The sequence below is a fragment of the Heliconius melpomene genome, chromosome 1 (assembly GCF_056956725.1).
Source record: "Heliconius melpomene rosina isolate 202511_hmr_F chromosome 1, ASM5695672v1, whole genome shotgun sequence".
Taxonomy (NCBI): domain Eukaryota; kingdom Metazoa; phylum Arthropoda; class Insecta; order Lepidoptera; family Nymphalidae; genus Heliconius; species Heliconius melpomene.
Genome location: NC_140389.1, coordinates 5,024,737 through 5,051,709, shown reverse-complemented (window position 1 = coordinate 5,051,709; position 26,973 = coordinate 5,024,737). Strand labels below are relative to the sequence as shown.

Below are 26,973 nucleotides of genomic sequence, written 5' to 3'. Positions count from 1 at the left end.
TTTTAAAAATCATCTATCTCGATTCGCAGTACTTCGTGATAAATTATTTGGGTTTTCGCGCCATTTTAGACGCCATTGTTGCATTAGTTCATGGGTCTTGGTTTCAAATTATGGTTATAATTTTGTTCGAGATCCTATTTAAAAATCGCATGTTTCTAAATAGAGAAGTTAAAACCCGGACTACCAAAGCGGGGACTTTCAAGAGCAGCTTTGCAATCTATTCTCTACTGAAGACGAGTTGTGTGATAACGAAATTCTATTGGTTAAAAAAACATCGCTCGGCTCGTTTCTGCTTTGGTGGTGTCTGGGATGAGAATAAAGTCTTGCATGTCTGTCTATCATTCACCAGCGAAACTAGATTTACGCCCAATGTTAATAATGTATCTCCGATCTCCAGTTAACGTCAATCTTGGATTTTATGACATGTCTATCCAATCACTAACCTGCATGCCTCCCTCCATCTCTGTCTATTTCAATCTATGGTTGCAATTTATGGATTAGGATTGATTATTAACATCGGGCGTTAGTTACGTACATACCACACGTTTTAAACTTAAAATATTTTAAAAAACTAAAGAACTTTCTAGAAAGAAATAAATCTATCTGAAATATACTTTTAATTATGTCGAGTAGGTAGAGCGGATCTATCTTAAAAATATTAATTTTGAGTGGCGAAACTCAACGCCGCATTGATTCTTCCATCAAATTTACAAAACAATCAATATGCATGTATGAAAAAAAAGATTTTTTTGTTAGTGCGTAAATAAGAAATGACGATTATCCGTAAATTCCGATATTAGACATTGAAACTAAATATTGCTTTTCTATTTTTACTCATGCCACGGTCAAAACTGTTTCAGTTTAGTTTGTGCTTTCATACACCAACTACCAATATTATTAAATATATGAGATAGTGAAATTCAGGTGTTTAATTTTCAAAAATGGCTCCATATGATTGGCCTATAGATACCAAAAATTACCCGGTTATGCGTATTGTTACTCCTCGTAATGTGTTAATGTGTGGAATTTATGGAATGTAAGTACTTTAGAACTATAATTTTTTTCCTTAATTTACTTCAATTGTTTTCCACCTTTTTTTGGGAATTATATTTAATGTTATTCTTATTAAAGGCTTATCTTATATCTATTTTAATTTTGCATTTACGAAGAGTTAAAAAAGGTATTTTGTATATAATACAAAAATATTTTTGATATTATTTATTGTGACTATAAAAAGTTATATTTTTATTTGTGTATCTTTATTTACTTTTATTTAAGTAACAGACAATTTTATATAATTAAATCGACTATAACATTTACTTTCTATTTGCAATCTAAAATCTAAAGTCACTCTGTAAATGCACATAGCAGAGCTGTCAAATATAATTTTCCTGAAAATAAAATGTCAATTTGAAAAACATATCCTTTTAAATTCAGAGTTCAGTGTTACTTTTTTATTTAAATGAGAAATTACTTTTTTTCCGAAATCATAAGTGCATAATATACAAAATAATATCAAAATGAGTACAACATCAACAAGACCTGCTTCTCAAGCTTCGACTGTAATAAGTGAAACAAAAACCGTAGTACAAGATGAAACTTCCCCGGATTTTATTTACGGTGGTCCTTTTATAACTACACAAACAACAAGCCCGTTTTTAAATATTGCTACTCCTTTTAATACTCAATTACAAGGCACCTTTAAAAAGTAAGCATAAAATATTAATCGACAATAAAATTGTAAATATATAATTAGGTCTTAAGACGATGCACAAGTTATTATCTTTTATGACGGATGTTATCTTATTTAAATATGTTTATAGGTTTCTATGGCTAATTGTCTAGTTATTAATTGGTTTTATTAAATCTTTTCTTTCTTTCAATGTAGCATTTGATAAACACTAATTAAAATAAGAGCTCTTTTACAAAATTTCCAATTAGAATCTTAAAAGAATTCCCATTAATCAAGATTTCATATATTTATATGTTTGTTGCCAAAAAATAATCTATTATAATGAATCATAAACTAAAAAATGTGTATGACTGGTAAACTAGGCAAGAATGCTTGGGGGAATGAATAACATTATTATTGTGATTACAATAAAAAACTAGTTTTTGTTAATTTATGTTTATATATTTCAACTTTATATAATTTATTCACCTTTATATAAATAATAGAATTGGTTTTATATTGTTATTTTAATATATTTTTTAGTCTATAATGTAAATAAAACAACACTATTATGAGGCCTTTATGTCGCAGCATGATGTCATCTAATTGTGAATGTGATGATTGTGGAAGCGATCCCCTGTCAAGGAAGGAACTTTCATTTCCTCACTCTAGTTAACAATGGTTGGTGTTGAGTTCTGTCACTTTATAGACAATGTCTTGATTTTGAGTAGAAAGAGAAGAATGGAGTGTTTTTCCACTTTTGGAACTCAATTGTTTTTCAACTTTTGCCTCAACATCTGAGCAAAGAAATGAAAATACTAAATAAATTTGTATTGCTAGTAATATAGATGAATTAGTATATGGGATAGTTGTTATAGATGAAAAGGTTTCAAAATTTAATAGTAAGAATTAGCATTATCATTGTAAAAATATATCTAATCTAAGCTAATATTGGTCAAATATTTTTTTTTATATGTTATTGATAATTGATGTCTTATATAAGAACCTGATAAACAGATGTTGATTTTCCCTACTTGGGGGTACAATTATATTTATTTCCCCACTTTGGTAGCAAAATGTTGGGAAAAGGTGAATAAAAGAAGAAATGGGTATTTATATAATGTAAAATTTGATATAGAATTTTTTACATGGCAAACTTAATTTGATTGAAGGTCAAATAAGTCATTGTAATACATTATTATGTATTAGCAGAATATTTAAAATATTTTCTTTTTTGCCAGCAGAATCCAAAAAACATATTGTTATATTACTAAGTTTTTTCTTCACCTTATAAAAAGATAAAGATTTAAAAAATGTGTAAACAGGTAGTAAAAATATTTGGTTTGAAATACTTACACATTATCTTTAATTTTATCTACACAAAAATTATAAAGTGGAAGAAAAAATATTATAAGTATGTATTAATACAAGTTTTGTTAGTAAATGTGTCACAAAAATTTTTATAAGAGTTTGATTCACGATTTCATTAAGTTTGTTGTAGCCCGGATAGCTCAGTCGGTAGAGCATTGGACTTTTAATCCAAGGGTCCAGGGTTCAAGTCCCTGTTCGGGCGGGCTTCTTTTTTTTTCTTATAAATTTTATTAATTAAATTTTTGAAAAAAAAAATAAGATAACTGTAGCTAAGTTATTTTTTTATTTCACTTTTTATCATATGTTTATTTTACAATAGAATCAACCATTTTGTATTGATATTTAAAATTAACAGACAATTTTAGAGATGAAATTTTCATAGGCCTTTATAGGGCAATGAAATGAAATAGTCTGTTTATGCGACGGTTACAGGTTCAATCCCTAATACCGTCGATATATTATTGTCACTACTGTAATTTTTATCTGATAAAAGTCAAAGCGCGGCGTTAGATATCTTAATTCCACACAACACAATGTCTAAAAATGTAGAGAAAGGGACGATCAGTAACCCTAATTAAATAAATATTTGATTGAACAATATAATAGATTTTTTTAACAATTTTAATTTATTATTATGAGTTCATTTATGTATGTATATTTGTTTTTATTGTTTATTATTTTGTTTGTTGACAGGAGCTTCGCATATTACTCTTTAAAAGAGCGTCTACCAGTGATATTAACTAAAGTTATAGATTACTTATCACGAGAGAGTGGCAAAATTAAGTCTGCCCATTCAGCTGTAAGTATAAAACATTAATAAATTTAATAAAAAACCTTCCTGTTTTTGAATCGGTATTAGGATCTATCTTGTCAATTGTCTTACCAAATTTATTATTGCATTAATATGCTGTACGCAATTTGAAAATATTATTTGATAGCAGTAAGGTAATTAATATATATTTTTTTAAAGTAGGTATTTATTTTTTATATTTTATTGCTTTGTGATCCGAATCGATAAATTGAAGAATGGAGTCATAATAATACGTCATTATATTTTTATTTCAATCATTTTTAAATGGTACCACCATGAGGTATGAAAATTTAATTTGGCACTGTTCAATATAATTTCAGGGAACAATAAATATTATCAATTATAGAGGTTTTCGTTAAGGTATAGCTTAAGTATAAATAACCAACGTTCCTTCTATTTATTCTACAGTCAGATGAAGATATACGAGCGTTCATACAATACATAACAAAGTTAAAGAATGATTTAGTGACAAACAAACAGTACGATCTCCTAACAGTAGATACGCCTGAAGCTAAGAAATGGAATGAGTATATACAAAATAGTGAATGTCAATATTATTTTACAAATATATGGATTTTCTCTGAGTGTTACGTGTATAGGAGGTTGTGGGAGGGGTGCGAGTTAAGGTTAGTTAATTGTAATTAGATTTAATGTAGATTAAGTGTCTACTGATTTGATGACAATTAATGATAAGTAGCGTTTATGACTTGGAAAGTTTTGTGATAAAAATTAAGAGTTCATAGATCAAAAGATTTTCCTCAGTTTAAATATTATTATATTAAGGACCCAATATAAGTCTTAACGGTTTTCATTATCTATCAAGTAAAATGCGTAAAGAGTTTAATTTAAAAAAAATATAGACTGGTCATAAGTAACGTCTCGTATGTAAAAGTGGAAAGCGCCTCTTGGTTTCCATAGAATAATATTTTTAAAATGTAAAACATATTAATATATTTTTTCTTTATTATTCAGTAAAACCTTACAAAATTTCGATTATTTCGACGAACAAAAAGAACAAGCCTTTCAAAATAGTTTAGAGCCTATGTGTATGGTCGCTGATAAATTAGTAACTATGTTAGCAGAGAGTGACAAGGATAAACGGAAGAGCGATTTTATTAGTTTGTTAAAGGTAATATTCATGTATTTATTACTAATTTAATTTACTAGTGCTTTTTAAACCCCGGGCTTCGCCCGCTTGAAATACTTTGTATCTGTACAAAATTTCATTGAAATCCGTTCAGTGGTTTAGACGTAAAAGTGTAACAGGCACTCAAACAGACTTATTTAGATATTTAAAATATTAGTAAGGATTTTTTTTACTTTTAGGATTATGGATCTTTTAACAATATGTTTATTTTTTTATTTATATCTAGACAAGACATAGTTAGATGAGTGCAAAATTTTGTACAATATATCGGTAAAATTAATAGTGAAGTTTTTAGACTGTTTTTATTCTTAATTACATTTATCTTTAAAAGTGTTCTGTTGTAATGTTAAAATTAAATTTACAATTTTATAATGCATCTTTGTAAAAATAGAAAGGACGAAATATTATTTAGAATTATGAATATTATTATATTTAGACACATTATGTTTAACATACTAATTACATATTAAAATATATATTATAAAAAGAAATGTACTCGTGATTTCTCTCTAACTTTAGACTTGTAAATCAATAGTACATTAATAAAAATATATATATATATATATGAAACAATAACTAAGCATTAAACTTATTATTATGAACCAAACTATTTAACTTTTTTAATAATATATAAAATATTTTTTATAGATAAGCCTGTGGTCAAATAAATGTGATTTATCGTTATCATTGGGCGAGCAAGTGACTTTAAAAGACGATTCTAGTAATGCATCTAGGAAACTATTAGACCCATTCCAATTGATATTGGACTTAAAAGACAAGGTAATCAAGTTTATTTTGATTTAATATCTTTTCTACTTTTAATGAATTATGAAAATGTAAAAATAAAAAAAAATATTTAAAAAAGTTTTGAGGATATATTTTTATACAATAATTCATTGTAAACGCTACGGGTTCGATTCTCCTTCGGGGAAATGAAATATTTAATATTTTCGTTTCGTTACTGTATAAAGAGCGGCGTTGAGTTCACTAAACACACAATGTCCCGAAAAATCGACAGACACTGGGGAGTGTCTTAACACTAGGTTCAATCCTCCTGCCCTGCTATGTGGGAGATATGTTACAGCGAGAATTTATAAAGAAATATTATGAAAAATGTATACAGAAAAAATAACTGGTTTGGTTATGTGTTTTGCAGGTATTAGTAGACGATTCAGGCAAAATATGTGACCAAGTTATAACAAAAGCTGAAAACATGGCTAAGGCTATTGAGGTAATCAAAATATTAATAATTTATTATCTTCTTGCTCTTGCATTTTATTAATTTTTGTAATGTATTTAAAAAATATTATTATGACTCAACACTCAAAATTATAATAACAAACCAAACCAAACAAGCTGTACATTTAATTTTTTTCTAGATACAATAAATAAAAAATAAAAAAGCAATAGAAACTGTAAGTCTCTGTTTTTTTCTACATTGTTTAAATTAAGCAATAATTACAGAATGCAAATGTTAAAGCGAAATGCAGTTGTCACAGATTAGCAACTTTAGCGGGAATGCCCATTTGTAATGTGCAGGTGTTTTTTTATTATTATTCTTCATATATTATTAATAAAGTGGTAAATTTTGTATTATTAATTTGTGTAGATATAATATTCCATATGTGAATGTAGATTAATTTAAATTTTATTTAATTACTAGCTATGCCTACGATTTCTTCTGTGTGAGAAAGCAAATTGATATGACTTTTTTTATTTATAAACCGGATGAAAAAAAAAAAACATTAAATCTTAATGAAAGTTTACCAAAACTATTGTACTTTGGCATTCAAATCAGTTAAGCTGTTTCTATGATTAGGGTTCAAAATTTAAAAAAAAATGTTTTTTGGAGTCATGCTTTTCATAAACAGACAGCGATAGGTTACAATTTTATTATATGTGTAGATAAAATATTAAGTAAATCACAAATTTCAAATTATTAGTTATATAGTTATATTTTAAATTATTGTTATATTAGATTATTATATAGTAGATACATGTAGAACTAAAATCTTATTTTGTTACACATAATCTATTAGAAGAGAGAAAAAAAATATATTTATATTTCTTTTAGAAAGAAGAATTAAAAAGTGAAGACAGTAAAACGGAAAAAACGGAAAGTGCAGAGAAAACGGAAGATGATGCGGAAGTCGAAGAAGCAGAACCCGAACCTTGTCCCGCTAAAATGACAATACCCAAGAGTGTTATGTTCGGTAAGTTAAAATTTAACTAGTGTTTAAAGTTAGTGGCTCAATTTAAAACATAAATAAAAAATAACTAACTTACTTAAAGTAACTGAATAACTAACTAAAAAAGTCTAAACTAACTAACTAAATAATACAAAACTAAGTAATACTAACTAAAACTTATTAAATAACCCACAAACGGCTCTTTTACAATCGAACAATGTGCCACTGAGCCTCATGTTTTTATTTTATTTCACCATAATTTTTCAAAATTGACTTAATTTTTTTATATTTCAGATATAGTGTGTGATAATTCCGGTTATGAATTATTCTCGGATTTATGTCTCGCTCATTACTTAATAGCTCAAAATATTGTACAAAAGGTAAATATTAATTTTATTATATATTTTAATATATGTTATTAAGTGTCTTTTAGCTAATTTCAAAATGTTTTTTGTTGAATGGCGGAACTCAACTCCGTTTTTTCGTTTAAGTAAACGAAGAAAAGTGTGTGCCTCAACACTAGATTTTATTTGTCCACCTATTTTTGATAAGAAGTATAAAATATTTTTTGAGCTTCACGCTGTAGCCCGCATATAGCAGGATAGGCAGACGGAATCTTTGAATCTAGTGTTAAGACATTAATTAATTCCCACTTAACTCATTAATCCCCACTTTCCTGAAGTTAGAGAAGAAAATAGTAAAAAATCTTAAAATTGCATTTTCACAGCCATCTAAATTTAGCTGTATTAACTTTAGATGTCAACAACACAGACGGATAACAAAATTATTTTATAAGGATTCCTTTTTTCTAGTAAGGAATCTTAAAAAACCGCTTATAATAAATAAAAGTACAGCTTAGGTAAAAGCTGAAATGTGGGTTCAAATCCTACTAAGTACATTTTTTAGAATTTCAATTATATTATATTAATGTACAATTTTATTTTATCACGTTATATTTTTTCGCCTTTTAATAATGAAAATATTTTCGTTTTAAGGTGAGATTCCACGTTAAAAAAATACCTTGGTTCGTTTCTGACGTCACTCCAAGAGATTTTAAGTGAGTATAACTAATATAATTATCTACTTATTTTAAGTTTAAATTTTGAACTTAAAATTACTTTAAGTCATTAATATTTTTCCGGTTTAAACCTTAATTCAAAATTATATACCAGCAAAATTCATAGGTAAACAAATTTTAAATTACCATTTTTAACTAAGTTTTACATCTTTCATGATAATGAAAGATATTAGAATAAATGATAATTTATTCTAATATTTATCATCAAATTGATAATTTTAAGCTAAAAATTAACAAAAGCTTTTAAAGAACATTATTACAACATTAATTTGACAAGTTATTTAATGACACGCGACAGGTTGTGGGAACTAAATATTTAACAATCGAGGAAATAGAGTATTTAATGTCGTCTTCATGGTGTTGAGGACGCCACTCAACACACAATGTCACCGAAATTCATTGAAATATGGAGAACGGAGAGTAAAGACTCTTAGGTTCCCTCTGCCTACTCTGCTGTATGTGGGATAGAGCGTGAAATTGTTTTTTTTTTTATATTATAATTAGTTATTGTAATAATTTCAGATATGTAATAGAGGCGTGTGCTCAAGCAAGCTACAGTGTTGAATTACCGCCGGACCCGAAACCAGGTTAATTATTGTATTATAATATAATATTGTTTTCTATTATATTATAAAAACAAAAAAAATATTGTTATTGCTTTATTAATGTTATATTAATAGATTTTTTTTATTTCAAAATCAAAAAATATATTAAATGAAATGCAAGATCAGAAATGAAAATAATATATTTTTGTTTATATTATAATTGCATAGTAAAAAAGTCATTATATTTTTTATTATTCTTATATTATAATAATTAAATGTAGAACCAGCTGAAGGTGAAGCTCCAGAATCAGAACCAGAAGTACCAAAAAAAGTTAATTCTGAGAATCTAAAAAAAATAGGTGAAGAATGGAAAAAATATTTAGAAGATGGTACTTTCGTAGTTATGGTAAGGAGCTTTGTGTTCTTATTACGGTTTCCATTTAATATTTATCTTGATTCTACTTTACTTAATAAATTTTGAATGAATTATATTTTCATATCTTGTGTGGATGCTGTCTTTAAACTGATAATGTTATAAGAACATGAAAATAATCCATGTTAGTAAATAAATAAGTAGTTCAAGCCTGAAGCAGCAAGCGGGTTGCTAGTACTTCAATAAAAAAAACAATAATATCATATTGTTTTTTTGTATTTAACCTACAACCATAGTTATAATTTATTATTATAATTATTTTTCCAGAGTGACGATTATTGGACATCCCCAAAAGTTTTTGCAGATATGAAGAAATATGATTTTCCTTTATACAGAAAATTGCAATTTGCAATCGCCGTTTTGTTTAAAGGTGATTTAAATTACCGAAAATTATTGTGTGAAAGGAATTGTATCCCCACACTTGGATTTGAAGCTGCTCTACAAGGTATGGAATAATAATACATATATATTTTATATAAATAGGAGATCGTCGTGGCGCTAGGCATAAGAGTGCGACTGTAAACGCGACGGTTGTGGATTCCATGCCCACTTAGGGGATTAAAATATTTATAATGTTCTTATTTTTTCGCGTTTAGTTTTGCCACTAAACTTACGTTTTCACAATAGGTTCTTTTCTCTACCTAAACTTTCCGCTATGTGCAGGATACGGCTTGAAAATTAAAAATACAAAAATGGCAATGACGTGGGCATTGGTGGTATATTATTTGACGTTCAAACATAGCATGTAACTTCTTATTTTGGATAAAATTATTTGACTGACTTTAAAAATAAATCTTATTAAGCTTTTGTCTTTAAAAAAACTTTAATAAACGTTTTTTATTAATCAATTTTTTTTAATTCATAAAAACTTTTGTTTGTAAAATATATGAAATAAAGAATTAAAGTGATATATTTTACAGTTTTTACAACATATTTCGAAATCTCAATCAATCAAATTTCTTACTTTTTACTATCTTATCATTTGAAAATTCTAAAAATAAAATAATTTTAACTGGTCCACTATTTCACAACGTCTTTCATAGCCCGGATAGCTCAGTCGGTAGAGCATTGGACTTTTAATCCAAGGGTCCAGGGTTCAAGTCCCTGTTCGGGCGGTCTGTTTTTTTTAAATTTTATTTCGAATAATATTTGTTTTAATATATTTATTACTTTTTTTGTTATGTAATTATAACATAATATGGTAAATAATTACATTTAATTATTAATATTTTTTACTGAAAATATATATATGCAAAAAAACATTAGAATATATTTTTGATAAAAAAAAAGTATACTCGTTTTGTTTTACAAACAAAAAATAATGTTCAATCTTTTTATACTGTTGCACCATTTCACAAACCTGAAAAAAAAAATCCTAAAGGAATATTAAAGACTTTCTGACAAAACTTAGTGAATGACACCTTTCAAAGAGACTTTAAAAAAATTCAAATAGGTTAAAGTCAAGGTTAAATACTAACCTCGCTATACCCTTTTTTTATAAATAATTTTAAGTTATATTTTTTTTGTTTCCAGGTTTCATACCAGCACCCATAATAGCATTACGCACAGTGAAGGCAGACTTAATATGCGGTCTACCGAAAGGAAAATATGAACAATTGAATAAAATAGACGAAAAATGGATGGAGAAAGGGGATTATGGGTAATATTTACAATTATGTACAATTTTTCCATTTGAGGTATGTGATTGTTGTGGGTTCGATTTCCAAATGGAGGAATCATAATATTACATAACGTTTATTTTGTTTTAATAATAGTTTTTTGAATAACATAGGGATGGAAATGCAAATATTAAGTAATTCATTCCCCTAAGTGGGATTGAATTCACAACCACGTTCACAGTCATAGATAGTCGTCGTGCGAGTAATAATTTTACTTTCTTTATCTTGAATGTTTACTTTCTAACACACAATTAAATATATTATATATATTTGTAGTGTAATTCAATTCTGCGCCAAGGCGGAGCCGCTGAAGCCGTCAGACCGTCCTTGCGCGGAGTACGGAGACACTTGCACTGGGGAGAGATGCGACTTACAAAAATAGTTATTTTAGATGGAGAAAAAAAATATATTGCTAAATAAAATATATATATTTTTTGTAAATTTTTGATTTGGTCTTCTTACCATTATGTATGGCGACATTTGTACTAGGGAAAATATATAACATTATTTTTCTTTTTTAAGCTATCCAAATTGTATAAATCATTTTCTTTTTATTTAATATTTGATTAATATTTTTTATTGTCCGTAAAGTACGAGTGATAAAAACAATACATTATTTGTAATTTATGTAAATATTTTAATGGTTTTTCCATGTAAATTAATGCCTTATATTTTTAAGTTTTTTTTAAAATTTTTCTTTTTACCGTTTGTGATTAATAAATACATAATGTACAAATTTATAAATATATAAATTTAAAATGTTTAAATTGATATTTTTTATATGTATCAGTAAAGTAGATAGGTGAAATTAATCTGTAAATGTCGACGTAGCTTCATAATATCGGTGGTTTAGCGAGGGCTAGGAAGGTATCCAAGGGACGCAGGTTCAGGTCCAAATTTTTTTTAATATATTTTTAAATATAAACAAATTCTTCTTTCTAAAATTTAAGGTTTATAATGTATGATATCACGATATTTGCTTACTTTTTTTGGTGTATATTGTGTGAAAACACTTTTGCTTTAAACACTCACTCTATATTTTTTACGACGTTAAAATAAAATTTTGGAAACATTGTTTTCTTTTAATCAATGACTCATATTCTACATGTTTTGTCTTTATGCAAATTTTATTTTATGAATAAAATGTAAAAAATTTAAATAATATATATCCTATTTACCTTTTAATCTTGAATTAGAATAATAGTTACGATTATACTAATATGTTTATTTGTTTGTACGAGCTGACCTCAGGAACTTCTTATTGGTTAGTCCCCCTGGGCGAAATGGGAATAATGTTAATATTTATTCACTCTGACCAAGGGTACGAGTTACATCAAAATGATTATATCTTTATATTACATGACTTTTTTGTTAATGTTCCTTGATGAATCGGCTATCCAAAACAAAAAAAATCTGTAGTTCCTGATTAGTGAGTTCAAATAAACTCGTCAGCTTTATAAAATTAGTATTAGAAGAATTTCAAAAAACTAAACACATTTTCAAATAATAAAAGGTATTTACAACACAATTTATATTATTAATATTATTATTCATATTATTAATACTTATAAAACATGCTATATACAAAACTTAATACAGTTTATAAATAATACAATAAACTGAATAAACCTATATTAAGTTACATAAATATATATTTATATTTTATAATAAGGAGAGATCGTTTACAATTTATGATACATAAAAAGAATATTCTAAAACGACTTAGTTGCAAAAGCAACTGTTTTGTTTTATTTACACAAAATTGGATTAAGTCCTAAGTATTACAAAATTTAGGATAAAAGTTTAATACTTTAATAACAAATAAATACATTACAGTACAATTGTCACAGCTTATTCGTCTTAAACGGCTGGTCCCATTATGATGAAACTTTATGTACATATTTAAATTAATTATTTAAGATCCTAATTATTTACTAATTGTTTTTTTTTTAACTAAAATTATGAGTTTAAAGCTACCCATCCGCTGGAACCGTCTGGTAGTTCCACTGGCACTAACTGTATTGCGTTACTTGTCTAGAAAATAAAATTAATATATTAATAGTAATAACCAAATGTTTCTATGAGGCTCGTCTGCCTACACATGTCTAGGCAGCCGAGTGTAGCGTTGAGTGCAGCACTTCAATTCGCAATGTCTCCAAAATTAGGCGATGCGTGGTTAGTAACGGTATGTCTTAAAAAATATATTGTATAAATGTCAACATTAATTATGTAGTGTTATTTATTACTCTGATCAAGTGGCAGAACTTAACGCCACATTTTATCTTTTTACCAGAGCGAAGAAATGAAAATAATTCATTACCCCTTAGTGGGAATCGAATCCACAGCCTTCGTGTCTACTGTCACAGGTATGCCACAGCAACACAATGACCTGTTTGAAACTTTCATAGGCTAATAAAGAAAAGTGTAACAAAAAAGTCTTAGTATCAATTAAAATATTTATTAATATTATTTACCTGTTGATCTGTCAAATGGTCGCCGGACACGTTGTCCAGTATTGTACCATCACTTTTTATGTTGTCTTCTATGTTATCTGTAAAAAATATATGAATTGTAACCAAGATATTAAATTTATTAACTATTTTTTACTATCTATATAAGCTGTCGCGGCGCAGCGGCGGTTGTGGGTTCAATTCCCACACGGAGGAATGAAATATTTAATATTCAGGCACTCAAGCAAGTTCAGTGGCGGAATAGGTTCTAGGTTCCCTCTGCCATATATTATTTAGTATATAACTTACGTAATGTTAATAAAGTAGGTTCCTCGCCTTCTTGCACAAGATTTATTGATTTACCTGAAAAAATAAGGTGAGTAGTTAATATAAAAATTAAAAAATAGAATAAAAAAATATCCAAACCTACTAATATTATAAACGTGAAAGCATTTTATGTTTGGATGAATGTGTTTGTTTCACTTTCATGCAACAACTACGGAGTTATTGTTGGATAGAGCCGCGTTTGGTTTTCAAATTTAAAATAACATTACTATACTAACCGATTATTATTATTTTTTTTTCAAGTTATAAGTCGTACTTTATAGATGTTTGCATTTTGCATAATACCTTAGTGATCGTATCCAATTTTATTACCTATATTTATAGCATTTATAGTTCTTTTTTTTTAAAGAAATAATACTTTAAAGAAGTGTTCATACCATCTTGCAATAAAATCTTCTTATCACCCGTTATAAAGAACTTCGTTGTGTTATCACTATCTAAAGCAAAAAATAAAAACAATGTAAATAAATTAATATGTAATCAAAAAAAATCAAATTAAATAAAAAAAAAACAATAATGTTATTATAATATAAATTAAAGTTAATATACTTTCTTTATATTAACTATAATTTATATCTAAATATACATCATTATGACAACTCTGTAACTCACATCATTAACTATTAAGTTATAATAAATAAAAATACTTAGTTTTTAAATTGCGGAGAAATATATGCACATACAGAACTCACCGACAATTTTATCGTCAGATTGTAATTGCAATTCGTCAGCCGCTTCATATATCTATAAAAAAATAGTTTTGATTTTATATAAATACGAAATATAAAAATATATCAATAACTAAAGTGGGAGTAGAGAAAATAATTTCAAATATATAATATCGAGCTCACGACCATTTGTGGTTTTGTTATTAATAAGCGCGACGTTGAATTTGCCAGTCGACACTCAATGCCTTGAAACTTGTACACTGAGTGGCTGACAGAGTGTCAGAACACTAGGCAGGCTAATAAAATATATTATAAGTAAAGTTTATTACTTACAGTTTCTGGAAATTTCTCGGATTTGGATGTATCTACTATTATTGATTGTGTTGTAATAACCTGGAATATTGTATAATAGTTATTTCATAAAAAAACTTGATATAAAAGAACCTTGGATTAAATATGAAATAAACACTACAATTTTTTATAATTATATTAATGAATTGAATTATTATTATATATTATTTAATTGAATTAATTTATTTATCTGAAATAATAAAACTTACATTATCCGTTAATTTAGTGACTCTTGGTTGATTCACCACTATTGATTCAGCCAAATGACCCTGCAATAAAAAAAAAATTTTTTTCAGCTTCACGCTGTATCCCGCACACAGCATAGCAGTAACACGCTTGTTTCGCCCCGCCACGACTGGCTTACCACTCATAATAATGTTACTAAGAGATTAAGAAATTTCATAAGCGGACATGTACTAACCTTTTTGTTTAAGGTCGGTAAAAAAAAAACACACATATTTAATATATGTATAAATTTGTAAAAATAAACATATATGTGTGTTTGTTTGTATATATATACTATTAACTATACTTACGCTAGTATTCATATGGTGGTACAACAACTGTTTCCTCATATACCCGGCCCCGCATACAACACACTCGTATGGTTTTCTATCACTATGGACGAAACGATGTGTGTTACGATTATCTCGGGAATTGAAGGATTTGCCGCATACCTAGAATGGAGACATAATATTTTGTGTATAATAACAGAATATGAATTCGTTTATACTAGTATATAATATCAAGCAATAATCATTATTCTAAAAATAACAGTAACCGACTTAAATACCTGTAACTTAAATAACTATACGTTAAAAGACATTTAGTTGACTTTGACAAGAATTCTCCAATATTTACAATGATTACACATTCGAATACCAGATTGTTAAAAGACACATATTATAGTCCAAGAAGCAACTTACCTCCTTATATGGTTACAACGTTATGTATTTTATACTATAGTAACGAATCTAAATCTGTATATATATTATAATTATTACATAATAAAAAAGCAGTTACATATCCTACTATAGTCCAAGCTTTATCTGGTAAGTATATATTTCATGCTTAACAAGATCTTTCTCGCTTTTCTTTCTATTATTATTTTCTAATAATGGTTCAGGTTCAAATACCGGGTTAATAAAAGATATTTATTATAGTCCAAGAGTCTTACCTCGCAAGTATAAGGTTTCTCGCCGCTATGTATTCTAGCGTGTTTCTTATAATGTTCCGGATATACGAATGTTGCGCGACATATTTCACATTTGAGCGGTCTCTCGCCTGTGTGGGACGCTTTCACGTGGTAATCTAGGAGACTGGAGTAAAATGGAGAAATAATATATTAATTAATATGTAAAAAAAACACACTTAAAATAATATTATTGTTTTATCTAAGAAAGGAAATCATGTTCATGCCATGTATATAATAAATATTGTACTGTCTGTCTAAATAGTAGTCTAGTACTTATCTAATGCTAAAGTTATCCAAGTCATCCAGTGATTTTTTTAATGATAAAATAGAAAAAAATCAAAGTAACTCGATAAGAACTAAAATGGTGTTCAAATACTGTGTTATCCTATAGGTCATGTGATGTAATGTTTAATGTATTTTTGCACTATCGAATGTCACCTAATTTTTTTCAGATTTGCAGATTTTGGCTAGAACTTAATCAATAATTTGTAGCTCTAATATATTTTTAGGTGTATAATTATGAGTTTTATTGTTCTAAATTTCAGGTTCCATTGTTTGAACAGGAGAAATAAAAATATTTTAAATATATTGAACGCTTTTTTAACCCTTTGTTTTTTTTCTATGAAAAATAACATATAAAAATAACTTACCGTCGTCGTTTAAACCGTTTAGAACACATGGTACAGTGATAACGCTTATCATCTAAATGTGTTGCGCGCCGATGCGAGTGTAGATTCGAGCGTTGCGTGAAGCGAGCTCCACAGATGTCACATGTGAAGGGACGTTCACCTGGAAATGTTGTTATAAATTAGTAAAACTCGATTCGAGATATCTCTACTTAATCTTTTTTTAATTAATTATTTCTTTCCTCAACACACCATACCTCGAGAAATAGGGAAAGTTAGGAAACAATATATATTGTAATAGACCTCTCAGTTTTATAGGGCACTACACCTTTGAATTTATACGTTGACATATTTATTAACAATTTATAGTACTTTATGAATTGCAATTAAATCATAATTTGTTGGTGCATGTGTACGAAGGTGGTGTTGGAGTGGACGACTTCGTGGATTTCCAGGTTGTGTTTAGTTCCGAATAATAGATTCCCACACCATACCCCCATCCCCACCCTCATAAATGGGAATAGAAATACCCATGCCCCCATAATGGGGAATCCATTATGGGAAGTCCTTTATGGGAGCACGGGTAATTCGATTTCTCCTACTAACCGGTGTGTGTCCGCATGTGGTCGCGCACCTCGGCGCGGCGCGCGAACGCCTTCCCGCAGACGCCGCACACGAACGGCTTAGTGTTGGAGTGGACCACGCCGTGCACTTCTAGGTTGTGTTGGGTTCCGAATGCCTTACCTGCCAAAATGGAATGCAAAAATTATTTAAAGTACCAGTTTGTATTGTTACATGTGGGTAGATTATACCAGGCCTAACTTCGACCTAAGAATTCGAAATAAAGATAGTGGCCATTTTTTATTTTTTTTAACCAGCCATTCTCACACCTCCCCCGATGTCGCTGTAAAGACTATCCTAGATCAACAGCAGCATCATGCCACCGGAAAGAAGAAAAAGAAAATAAACAATGACTAACTAACGCAACTTTCACTTGTTCCTTATTTAAATAAATTATTTTGGTTTTATCATTTTTGACGACAAAGTTCGGATGGAAAGCGAAGATCGGTTTCTTTAACCTAGTATTCTATATGCTGGAGAGAGATTTAAGAAGCTCATATCGATAACAATTAACAGTCATTTCAATATCATTAATAAAATTAATATAAAATAATTAAAGAAAAGTCGGTCGGACGGTCGCACGATCGTTCTGCGCGCACTGCCCAATTTCCGAGACATAGTGTGTTATTATGATTTCATTATCTTCATAATCTTTTATTTAGAAGTGCACCCTTTTTTAAAAGCAGAAATAACAATAATACAATCCTCCAAATGGAGATGACTTCAGAACCACTGCATTTACAATCAGATCATAGCCAGTCATTTACAAAAAAATAAACGAAATAATAAAAAAAAGACACTAAAATATACAATACAAACAAAATAGTCACTAACAATTATTTTGTAAATAGACAGTCGCAATGCAATAAAAATAAAAAAATAACTTAAAAATATAAAAAAAGTACTAACCACAGACGTTACATATAAAATCCTTTATACCAGAGTGTGTTTTTTCGTGTTGATTCAAATTTTGCATCGTGAAGAACGATTTGCCGCATTGATTGCACTTGAAAGGACGAGGACGGACCTGGGAAATAAAAATAATAAATATTATATGTATAATAATAAATATTTTTTTTAGCTTCACGCTGAATCCCGCACATAGCAAAGTAGGCGGAGGGAAACTGAGCACCTAGTGTTAAGACACTCGGTTCACCAAAGACACTTCCGTTTCCATCGGACCCTAGAGGTATTGCGTATTTACACTTCCACACTATCCCTCGTAACCAGAACGCAGAAATGCACACTCAGTGCATGAAAAACAAATTAAGTAAACAAAAATGAAAATATCTAAACCAATAAATACATACTAAATGTGTTTTCAAGTGTGACTGGTGCGTGTATTTTGAAGCGAATGTCTTTCCGCAAACATGACATTCGTGAGGGCGAGACCCACTGTGTGTGTTGAGATGCTCCGATAGTAAGGTACGCGAACTGGAAAAAAATTGATAATTATAAAATCCCTGACATAAAAAGCTCTATATCTCGAATTCTATATTCTTAAATATTTTTAATTATAAGCAATTAGCGTCAATTTACAATTTTTCATTTTTATTTGTTTACTTGATTGTGGATCCATCTTTTCTACTTTAATTATGTAATTTAATTATAATATTTAAAATGTATTATTTTGTTGGCAGTATTTTTTATTAAGTCAATAATATAATAAATCCATATAATTATACAACTCTATACATTTGTAATAAATATTTTTATTAATAAACGAATCGGCTGTAGGTTCATCCTGACTGAATTGAATAATTGTATAAATAGAGGTGCTTAGGTCGGGACACCGATTGTTAGCGAAAGTGCAGCGTTAAGTTTCGCAATAAAGTAGAAAATAAATGAAAAAATATATATATTTACGTATATTTCTTCTTACAAATATTACACTCGTGCATTTTACTCTTATCTGTGATTTGCATGTTCTTGTTATTTTTCTGTGCGTGTTGTTCTGAAATAAAAAAATATATAATTATTTTCATTAAAAAATATTTTATTCCATTATTCATAAAAAATCGTATAGAACTCTAGAATCGTATACATACGTATTTCACAAAGTATACATACTTTGTGAGAGAGATGTGAAAGCGTTAACGCTTGAGGATAGATTGTGACTTTATTTACAGTCGCTGTACGCACGCTGTAGCAAAGTTAAGTTATTTTTCTTATCTTTTTTTTATTTAATTATTCGAACCCAGTACCCACCTATATGTTTAACATAATCCGCCCGTTTCCTAACAACGTGTCCGCAATTACAAATGTAAGCCCGGGCAGAGTGTATTGTTTTCAAATGAGCCATCATTGTATCTGCGTCGCCTGTAAAAGCTTCGCCTTCTGTCAAAGTAATATAATAAAGGATATTAACATAAATAGTATTATTAATGTTAGTAAAATACGGCCAACGAGTCATTACCGTCCTGAAGTTAGGTTTTTCGAACATTTGCGCATTGTTCAGTCGCTCCCAGGAAATAAATAATCGAAAGTAATAAAATTCTTAAATCAAATCTGCGCAACCATCCACAGTTAACGTCAGGGCGGATACTGCTTGTCGACGGTTATGACTGTAAGCGCGATAGTTGTATGTTCGAGCTCCACGAGGGGGAATGATTTATATAGCAACTGGCATACAAAAGTATAATATGTATATTAACCGATTTCTTGATCACCTCTTAATTGATTTTATTTGGAAAGTGTCTGTTAATGGAGTGTTAAAACACTACGTCGCCCACGTACCGTCCGATTGTCGAGGCATTGCATAATAAGTCACTTTGTCTTGTCAGTACTGAAGGAAATAAAAATATTTAATATTTTATCTGTGGGAGTGAAAATCGGACGCACAACCATCAGGTTTACACTCACACGCTAGTGCTCCTGCGCCACGACGGCCTCGATTTGAAATATATATTTTAATTTAAATTTAAATTGTAATATAAAGTCTCATGATATGTCACTCACGTTTATTTTCATTATTTTCACATAGAAGACATCTAAATTTATCATTTTCATGTACCACTATTTGTATCTGAAATATAATTTATTAAGAAATAAAAAACATTAGAAGCAAGTTGATATACGAAACCGTACAAGCCCGTGGAAGCCGATTTCATGTCGTTCATGTATATCGCACGATTGTCGCCATACGAAGTCATTTGATGAACTGATCGCTCGATCAGTCTTCCTAATGTGCGGACGAGTCACAAGTTTCCAGTAAAATCGCAACACGCACGTAAGTTTACACATACATATAAACATAATAATTAATTGAGGTGCGTTTATTTTTAAGCTAGATGGTGTCTAATCAAAAATATTCCAATGAAGAATGTTTTCAGTTACTTACAATATAATAGACATATAGACACGGTTTTTTTGCTCTTATGAATTTTAAAAAAATGTGTATTTGTAATTTAAGTTATAGAGTAGACAGTCTATACTATAAAACTTACAGTATTATCAGTTTTATTGATATCATCATCAGTTTTGCTCTCCACTGATTTCACATGAAACATTTCTCCGCTTTCCACTTTTATGAAGGCACCTCCTGAAAATATGTAAATAAAAAAACAAAATTAAACATATAAATATTTTTGATAAATAGTAGTTGTAACTAAACTGCTATTGGGGTTGGGGCAACCCCTACTCGGGGGAAATGATTATATTTCAATATTTTTTCAAAAAATAAATAAAAAATATACCTTGTTCTTTAGCAGCTGCAATAATCGCATTTGCCGTTTCTTCATCGCCGGACACTTGTAATTCTATTTGAGATTCATCATTTGAATCTGTAATTTGAAAATAAATATTAAATCATATTAAATACATTTTATTCAAGTAAAAATGTTTATAGTCCCGTTAGATAATTTTTGGTAGGAGAAATTCTTATTTTTATCAATAAAATGTTAATGTTTAATAGGAACTTCTACATATACACATCGACATATTTTATACGCTCCGCTCTCGCTTATCGACATATAAGTTTCTAGGAGGAGGAGAAGTTTCTAGGAGGTTTCAAGGAGTTTATTAAAACTGGGTTCTCTTTGCCTACCCTGCTATATGCGGGATGCAGCTTGAAGCTGAAAAAAAACCATTTTATATATGCAATTGTACATGTATAATAAGACAACTGGTAACACTGTGGTAACATCATAACGCGCGGCGTAGCGTTCCGCTACTGAATCCACGATGTTTCGCAAAATGGATGGCGTACAATAGACGGTGCAGCGTGAAGATAAAAATAATACTTTTTAATAAATACCTTGACTATCCCCATTATCGTCGTTATTATCCAAACTGTCGGGCATCACTAGTGATATCTCACTGTCGCCATACAAAAACTTCTGTCCAGACATTACGCGGAGTATATTGTCACCCTCCATTACTATCGCTTCTGAAATTTTTTAAATATTAATATTAAAATATATATTATTATAATATATAATAATAATATAAAAAATAAGGTGTCGTGGCGTAGTGGCACAAGCGTTCGACTGTAAACGCATCAGTCCCATTCCCACTCAAGTCAAATTATTTAATATTTAAATTTTCTCGCTCTGGTATCATGCACAGGGCAAAACGCGACGTTGAGTTATACCACTCAAACTGGCAATGCCCCGAAAATTTGGCGGCGCATGGTTCTAGGTTCCCGGGAACCCTCTGTTTACCCAGGCTGTGTAAGGGGTAAAGCATGAAGCTAAAAAAATAACAATACTAACGATTATCCTGTTCGTTTAGTTGATCTGCCAATATTTGTAGTTTTCCCATAAAGCATTGTCCCTCCGCGCCCACTAATTTAATGTCTACATATTCTTCATTACGTTCAGTCTAAAAACAAATATAAAGTTTAAAAATACCTATATTTTGTATTATTATTACATACAATATATGTTTTGTAAATATATATGCTGAATTTCGCATATAGCAGGAAATTAATTATTTAATATTTTCATTTCTTCGCTCTGGTACCGAGACTACGCGCGGCGTTGAGTTCCGCCCCTCAATACTAAATGGCGAAAGATGGGGAACGGAAGGGCTTAACACTAGATTCCCTCTGCCTACCCTGTTCTGTGCGGGATACAGCGTGAAGCTGATTTTATTTTAAATATTTACCTTTATATCATCACCATATGTCAATTTATCACCATTATTATTAGTCGTTATAACTGCTAAAGAACAATCTGAAACAAAAATAATCTACCTTATAATATTTTCTAAGGTTGTTTTGGGTGGGTACAAATGTGTCTGTTTAAAGTGTTTTTTTCAAAAAAAACCTTAAAAGTATTTAAGGTTTTTTTGCTTGTAGCTTGACCCCGTATAAGGTAGGCAGAGGGAGTCTAGCATTAAGACACTCCGTCCATAACTTTCTGTCCGATTTTCAATGTATTACGGTATGAATGGGGGAGCTTAATGCCACGCTTCGGCTTTACTAGAATGAGAAAATTAAAATAATTAATTGCCCCTTGTGGGAATCGAACCTAAAAACTTCGCGTTTACAGTCACACGCTTGTTGAATTACGACGGCCTTCTCAAGTTTTTGAGTTTAAAATAAAATTTAAATGAAATATTATGTTTATAATCAAATTAGTTCATTTCAAAACTTGAAAAGTATTAAAAAACTGAACAAGCGGGAGTTGCGCTCACCCGACGATTCCTTACAAAAATTGGATTTTTTTTCCTTATGGGGAATGGTACCCTAATAAAATTAGCTTAAAAGTCAAAAGAGTAAATCATCCAATATAGATAAAATAATCTATAATTAATAATTTAAATGTAATTCTACATTATAAAGATAAATTCAATACATACCTTCATCAATTTCCATAGATTCTTCATTATTATCCATATCGCTATCAACCATATCCTCCTTCTTCATCTTCTCCATACCAAATTCGTCGACTTTTGTCAAAATGGCCGACGAAAGAATATCTTTCGTCAACGAATTCACATTAAAACTCAACATTTGACTGTTCGTCGATACCGGTTGTGAAAAAGTATACGTTGAATGAGACGTACTCAATATTTCATCGGATTTTATCGAATTTGTTATTATTATGGGCATGTTTTTTTGTTCTTTTTTATTTTCTGTTGACGTCATTATTACTTTTGGATCTATGATTTGGTTTTGTGTTGTTTTTTGTTTGCTTGTTATTGTGCTTATTGACTGTGTGAGAACAGACGAACCTACAGTCACTTTTAAATTGATATTGGATGATGGTATTGTCATTATTGGCTGCAAAGTTAAAAAAAAATGTTTTACTAAGCTAACTTATGTGTTAATTAATTTGTTTTATTAAAATAATATATTTGTTTATTAAAATAATGTATCTGTTTTATTAAACTAATTTATGATACTATAAGGGTAAAGCTAAATGGTTTTTAGTCCAAAATTCAAATGTTTATGTCTATAAAATATTTGCGTTCCAAACATTTTATGGATATATTTACACTGTATTTATTTACATGACGGCTTAGATTGATTGATGTTCATTCCCTCCCTCTGGTTGAGACAAAGCATGATGTTTAGTTCCGCCACACAACACTATATCAAACATATATATCGAAAACTGAGTGGAAAGTGGGTGACAGATTATTGAATACAGGATATAGCATGAAGCTAAATATTTAAAAAAAGGGGAAAAAAAACTCCATGGGAAATAAAAATTATTCCCGCAAGTGAGAATCTAAGCCAAGTTCACCACCTTTACAGTCAAGTGCTGCCCCACCGTAGTCAGAGAATTTCCAGACTGAAATAACATTTTACCTGTAATTTGGGTACTGTAACTGGCCTTGTTATCGGCCATTTTCCACCTCTTATCACAAAATCTGGTGGCAATGGCTGTAATTTAGATGCTGGAAGAACTAATTTCTTTAATTCTGTTGTTTTAGTTTCAGTTTTGGTTATTATGTTGTATGTGTCATAGTTTATGTTGTGTTTTTCTAGGCTTTTCTTGAATTGGCTGAGAAGTTCCACTTTGATTGATTTTAGTCTGTAAATTAGTTGGATAAAATATGTTAGCTTATAATAATATATATATAAAAAAATTGTTATACAATAACTTTTTTTGTTTGTTTGTCCTATATTTATTTGTAATTACAAATCAATCAACATTAATGATTACAATAAAGTTAAAGTAACAAGGTTAATTGTTGCTCACAGGCAAAAAGTGTAACTGTGAATGAGGTTGTGTGTTTGATTGTCACTTGAATAAATTAAATATTAAATATTTTCATTTCTTTACTCTGGTTTCGAGGCACAGCACGGCATTTAGTTACACCAATGACTCCAAAATTCTGTGGAAAATAGGGAATAGAGTGTCATAATACTAGGTTTCCTCTGCCTACTCTGATGTGCGGGATACAGCTTGACGCCAAAAAAAAAAAAGTAATAAGTAAAAAAGAGACATGATAATCTTTATGCCACATGTATAAGCAAATAGTAGTAATGTAAAGACAATCCTTTCTTTATCTGCCAAAATTTCAGACATTCCATGTTGAGTGGCAGATCTAAATGCTACTCTTTGTCTCACCGTAGAAGAGATAAGATTTTTACTAAAAACAAACTTTTTTTTCTTACCTAACTTGTAAAGAATCATATTCCACTACAGCTTTTTGACATTTCTTACATATAATATTAGTATGAGTGTTGTCTTTTTTAATTTGTTTTTCCACTATATCACCAATTACATTTGTGAAGTTTTTGCCTGATGTGAGAGAAATCTGGAAAATAAACCAATTTAAGTAAATATTTGTGTTAAAGTAATAAATATTAACAAATATGTGTGGCATTTTGATATGCTATCTTTAAATAATAAAGATTTACATTGACATCTATAGTTTAATATAAAATATTATTAAAGTCTATTTTATTAATCCATCTTAAGGTTTTTTTTTTAATTTATTTAATTATTCATATAAATATATAAAAAACAAAGTACTATTCACAAATAGTATTTACTTTGATTGAAAAAAATAAACATTAAATATAGATTAAACTTACATCTTCACCAAATAAACTACTAGCGTTTCTCAAAGCCACACCATTACGTGTGTTACAAATGAAACAACTTGGATTTGTATTTGTCCTGAAATGTTAAAAAAATAACGACTTAAATACATATTATAGTCTAGTCTTTTTGTAATTTTTACGTATTTACATAATATATTAAAAATTGCGCCGATAGGAAACGTATTACTCCAAAATATACAAATAAAACCATTTCGTTCAGTTACATAACAATTGAGTGTTATAATTATATATTAATAGAGAAATAAATAAATTTCTTCTTCTTATCATAGTTGTAAGTTGTTTACGTTGTTATCAGTTACTATAATTTTAAATCTATTGCCACCATTATCAACATAATGTCGATATTTGATGTAATGGAATTTTAAAAATGTATTTGTCGTATCGTCAGCCATTTTGACATGAAAACGCAAAAAAGTAGATAAAATTTAAGCATAACGTGAATTTTCACACAATAATGGTAAATACCTGAAGGACATTTCGAGTTTTTATTTGTATTTTTAGTTTTTGAAGGTTTACAGAAATAATTTCCCAAATAAGTTGTCAGCAATGATTTAACACGAGCAGCCACCATTACGTTTTGAATAGTTCCGTTATTTCACTGTAGGTCCGCTAGTTGTTTCCGTTTTATAAATATCTTGTCTATGGCCTGTACTTAAAGTAATGCTATACCTACAATAATTGCCCATATAACAGATTTAGTTTTTTTATGAAGAAAATAAATAAACATAAATGGTAAATCTTCCTCTTTATACTATACTTTTGTAACGTTAATTAAAATATAGATAAAAACAATATATAAATGACCAAAATAATTTATGCATTATTTTTAATGAACATTTTAATTAATTTCTAGTTACTGCTTGAGACCTTAAAAATTTAGCTCTGTAAACTTAGCGGGAACTATTTGAGTATTCTAAATCACAACTTTTATAAATTCTAAACTTTTTTTTTATTGAAGATAGGCAAGCATTTGTCCGCTATCTCACCTGGCAGTTGACAGTTGATTAAGGCGTATGTTTAAATGCTGCCCAAAAAAGTACAGAAAAGTAGTATAGTATTTTAGTACCAATAAAATTCGAAACGTGTACCAAAAAGGATATTTATCCAAGACCAAATGGTCACCACATAACGTTTCCTAAAATATTAGTGAATAAATTCAATATTTCTTATAATTGACAATAAATATAAATAATAATTCATTCCCCCCGAGTGGGGATGAAACCCACAACCGTCGCGTTACTGTCACAACCTTATGCCCTCGTGCCACGACGGCCTTAATATTGCTGTAAAATAAAAACAAACAAATCAACACGAAAATATGTTTTATTTTCATTTCAAATTATTAGATTAACAGAGTAACAAATGAACAGTTATGAATGGATGAATATTTATTTTGGATATATTGGACGACGTTTTGAATAGTAATATATTTTTTTGTGTAAGACATAATTATTTACCGTTTTGAGAAACAAAAAGAATATGAAAGAATATAAAGAATGAAAAGTTAACAATGTTGGCAATTATTATGTTTGTTTGTTTATTTTGGATTATAATATGACATACTTTTGGATCCCTTTTAAACAGTTTTTTTATTGGAGTTTTTTTATTATATTTGGTGCTTAGGTTTAGGATCTTAAAATATTTCTGGTGATCGTCTAAATTGTACCCGATAATTAATATTGTAGTATTAGCTAGTTAACTAAAAATAGATAATCTTATTAATTTCAAACGAAAATTATTTCAATTCCTAAAAAATATATATTTGAAAT

General features: G+C 29.1%; 2 protein-coding genes and 2 non-coding genes across 5 annotated transcripts; 3 read left to right on the top strand and 1 right to left on the bottom strand.

The window, feature by feature from the left end:
- Positions 1-861: 861 nt before the first annotated feature.
- Positions 862-11,995, top strand: LOC146541041 (damage-control phosphatase 1-like). Of its 2 annotated transcripts, none has more exons than XM_085187509.1 (14): positions 862-1,036; positions 3,737-3,842; positions 4,263-4,480; positions 4,827-4,983; positions 5,650-5,781; positions 6,158-6,232; positions 7,076-7,214; positions 7,485-7,570; positions 8,186-8,247; positions 8,791-8,855; positions 9,095-9,219; positions 9,514-9,691; positions 10,780-10,906; positions 11,202-11,995. In XM_085187509.1, exons 1-14 carry the CDS (start codon positions 942-944, stop codon positions 11,305-11,307), a joined length of 1,671 nt encoding a protein of 556 aa, XP_085043635.1. In that variant the 5' UTR covers positions 862-941; the 3' UTR covers positions 11,308-11,995. The 2 variants fall into 2 exon arrangements, with proteins under 2 accessions (XP_085043635.1, XP_085043552.1); XM_085187426.1 differs by lacking the exon at positions 862-1,036 and adding an exon at positions 1,381-1,708.
- On the top strand, positions 3,173-3,245 carry TRNAK-UUU (transfer RNA lysine (anticodon UUU)). Its single transcript has one exon. It is a non-coding gene; the product is annotated as a tRNA-Lys (tRNA).
- Positions 10,289-10,361, top strand: TRNAK-UUU (transfer RNA lysine (anticodon UUU)). The gene has a single exon. It is a non-coding gene; the product is annotated as a tRNA-Lys (tRNA).
- On the bottom strand, positions 11,616-25,807 carry LOC146541040 (uncharacterized). Its single transcript, XM_085187301.1, has 26 exons — positions 25,670-25,807; positions 25,175-25,259; positions 24,752-24,894; positions 23,939-24,164; positions 22,984-23,407; positions 22,288-22,355; positions 21,894-22,002; positions 21,437-21,568; positions 20,877-20,963; positions 20,628-20,722; positions 20,140-20,206; positions 19,390-19,518; positions 19,048-19,135; positions 18,492-18,615; positions 18,091-18,208; positions 17,167-17,304; positions 16,585-16,723; positions 15,917-16,058; positions 15,276-15,416; positions 14,949-15,008; positions 14,722-14,781; positions 14,413-14,464; positions 14,098-14,157; positions 13,685-13,738; positions 13,400-13,476; positions 11,616-12,959 (listed from the first exon to the last, which is right to left on the bottom strand). The coding sequence occupies exons 1-26, from the start codon at positions 25,678-25,680 to the stop codon at positions 12,885-12,887; spliced, it is 2,904 nt and encodes a 967-aa protein (XP_085043427.1). The 5' UTR covers positions 25,681-25,807; the 3' UTR covers positions 11,616-12,884.
- Positions 25,808-26,973: the final 1,166 nt, after the last annotated feature.

Bases quoted from the DNA above. Each gene is read 5' to 3' on its own strand.
- LOC146541041 (XM_085187426.1), top strand. From the start codon at position 1,521: ATGAGTACAACATCAACAAGACCTGCTTCTCAAGCTTCGACTGTAATA. The intron at 5,782-6,157 runs GTAATCAAGTTT...TGTGTTTTGCAG, and splicing joins TATTGGACTTAAAAGACAAG to GTATTAGTAGACGATTCAGG. The intron at 7,571-8,185 runs GTAAATATTAAT...TTTCGTTTTAAG, and splicing joins CTCAAAATATTGTACAAAAG to GTGAGATTCCACGTTAAAAA.
- LOC146541040 (XM_085187301.1), bottom strand. The intron at 15,417-15,916 runs GTAAGACTCTTG...TCTCCATTCTAG, and splicing joins AGAAACCTTATACTTGCGAG to GTATGCGGCAAATCCTTCAA. The intron at 12,960-13,399 runs GTAAATAATATT...TTTATTTTCTAG, and splicing joins ACCATTTGACAGATCAACAG to ACAAGTAACGCAATACAGTT.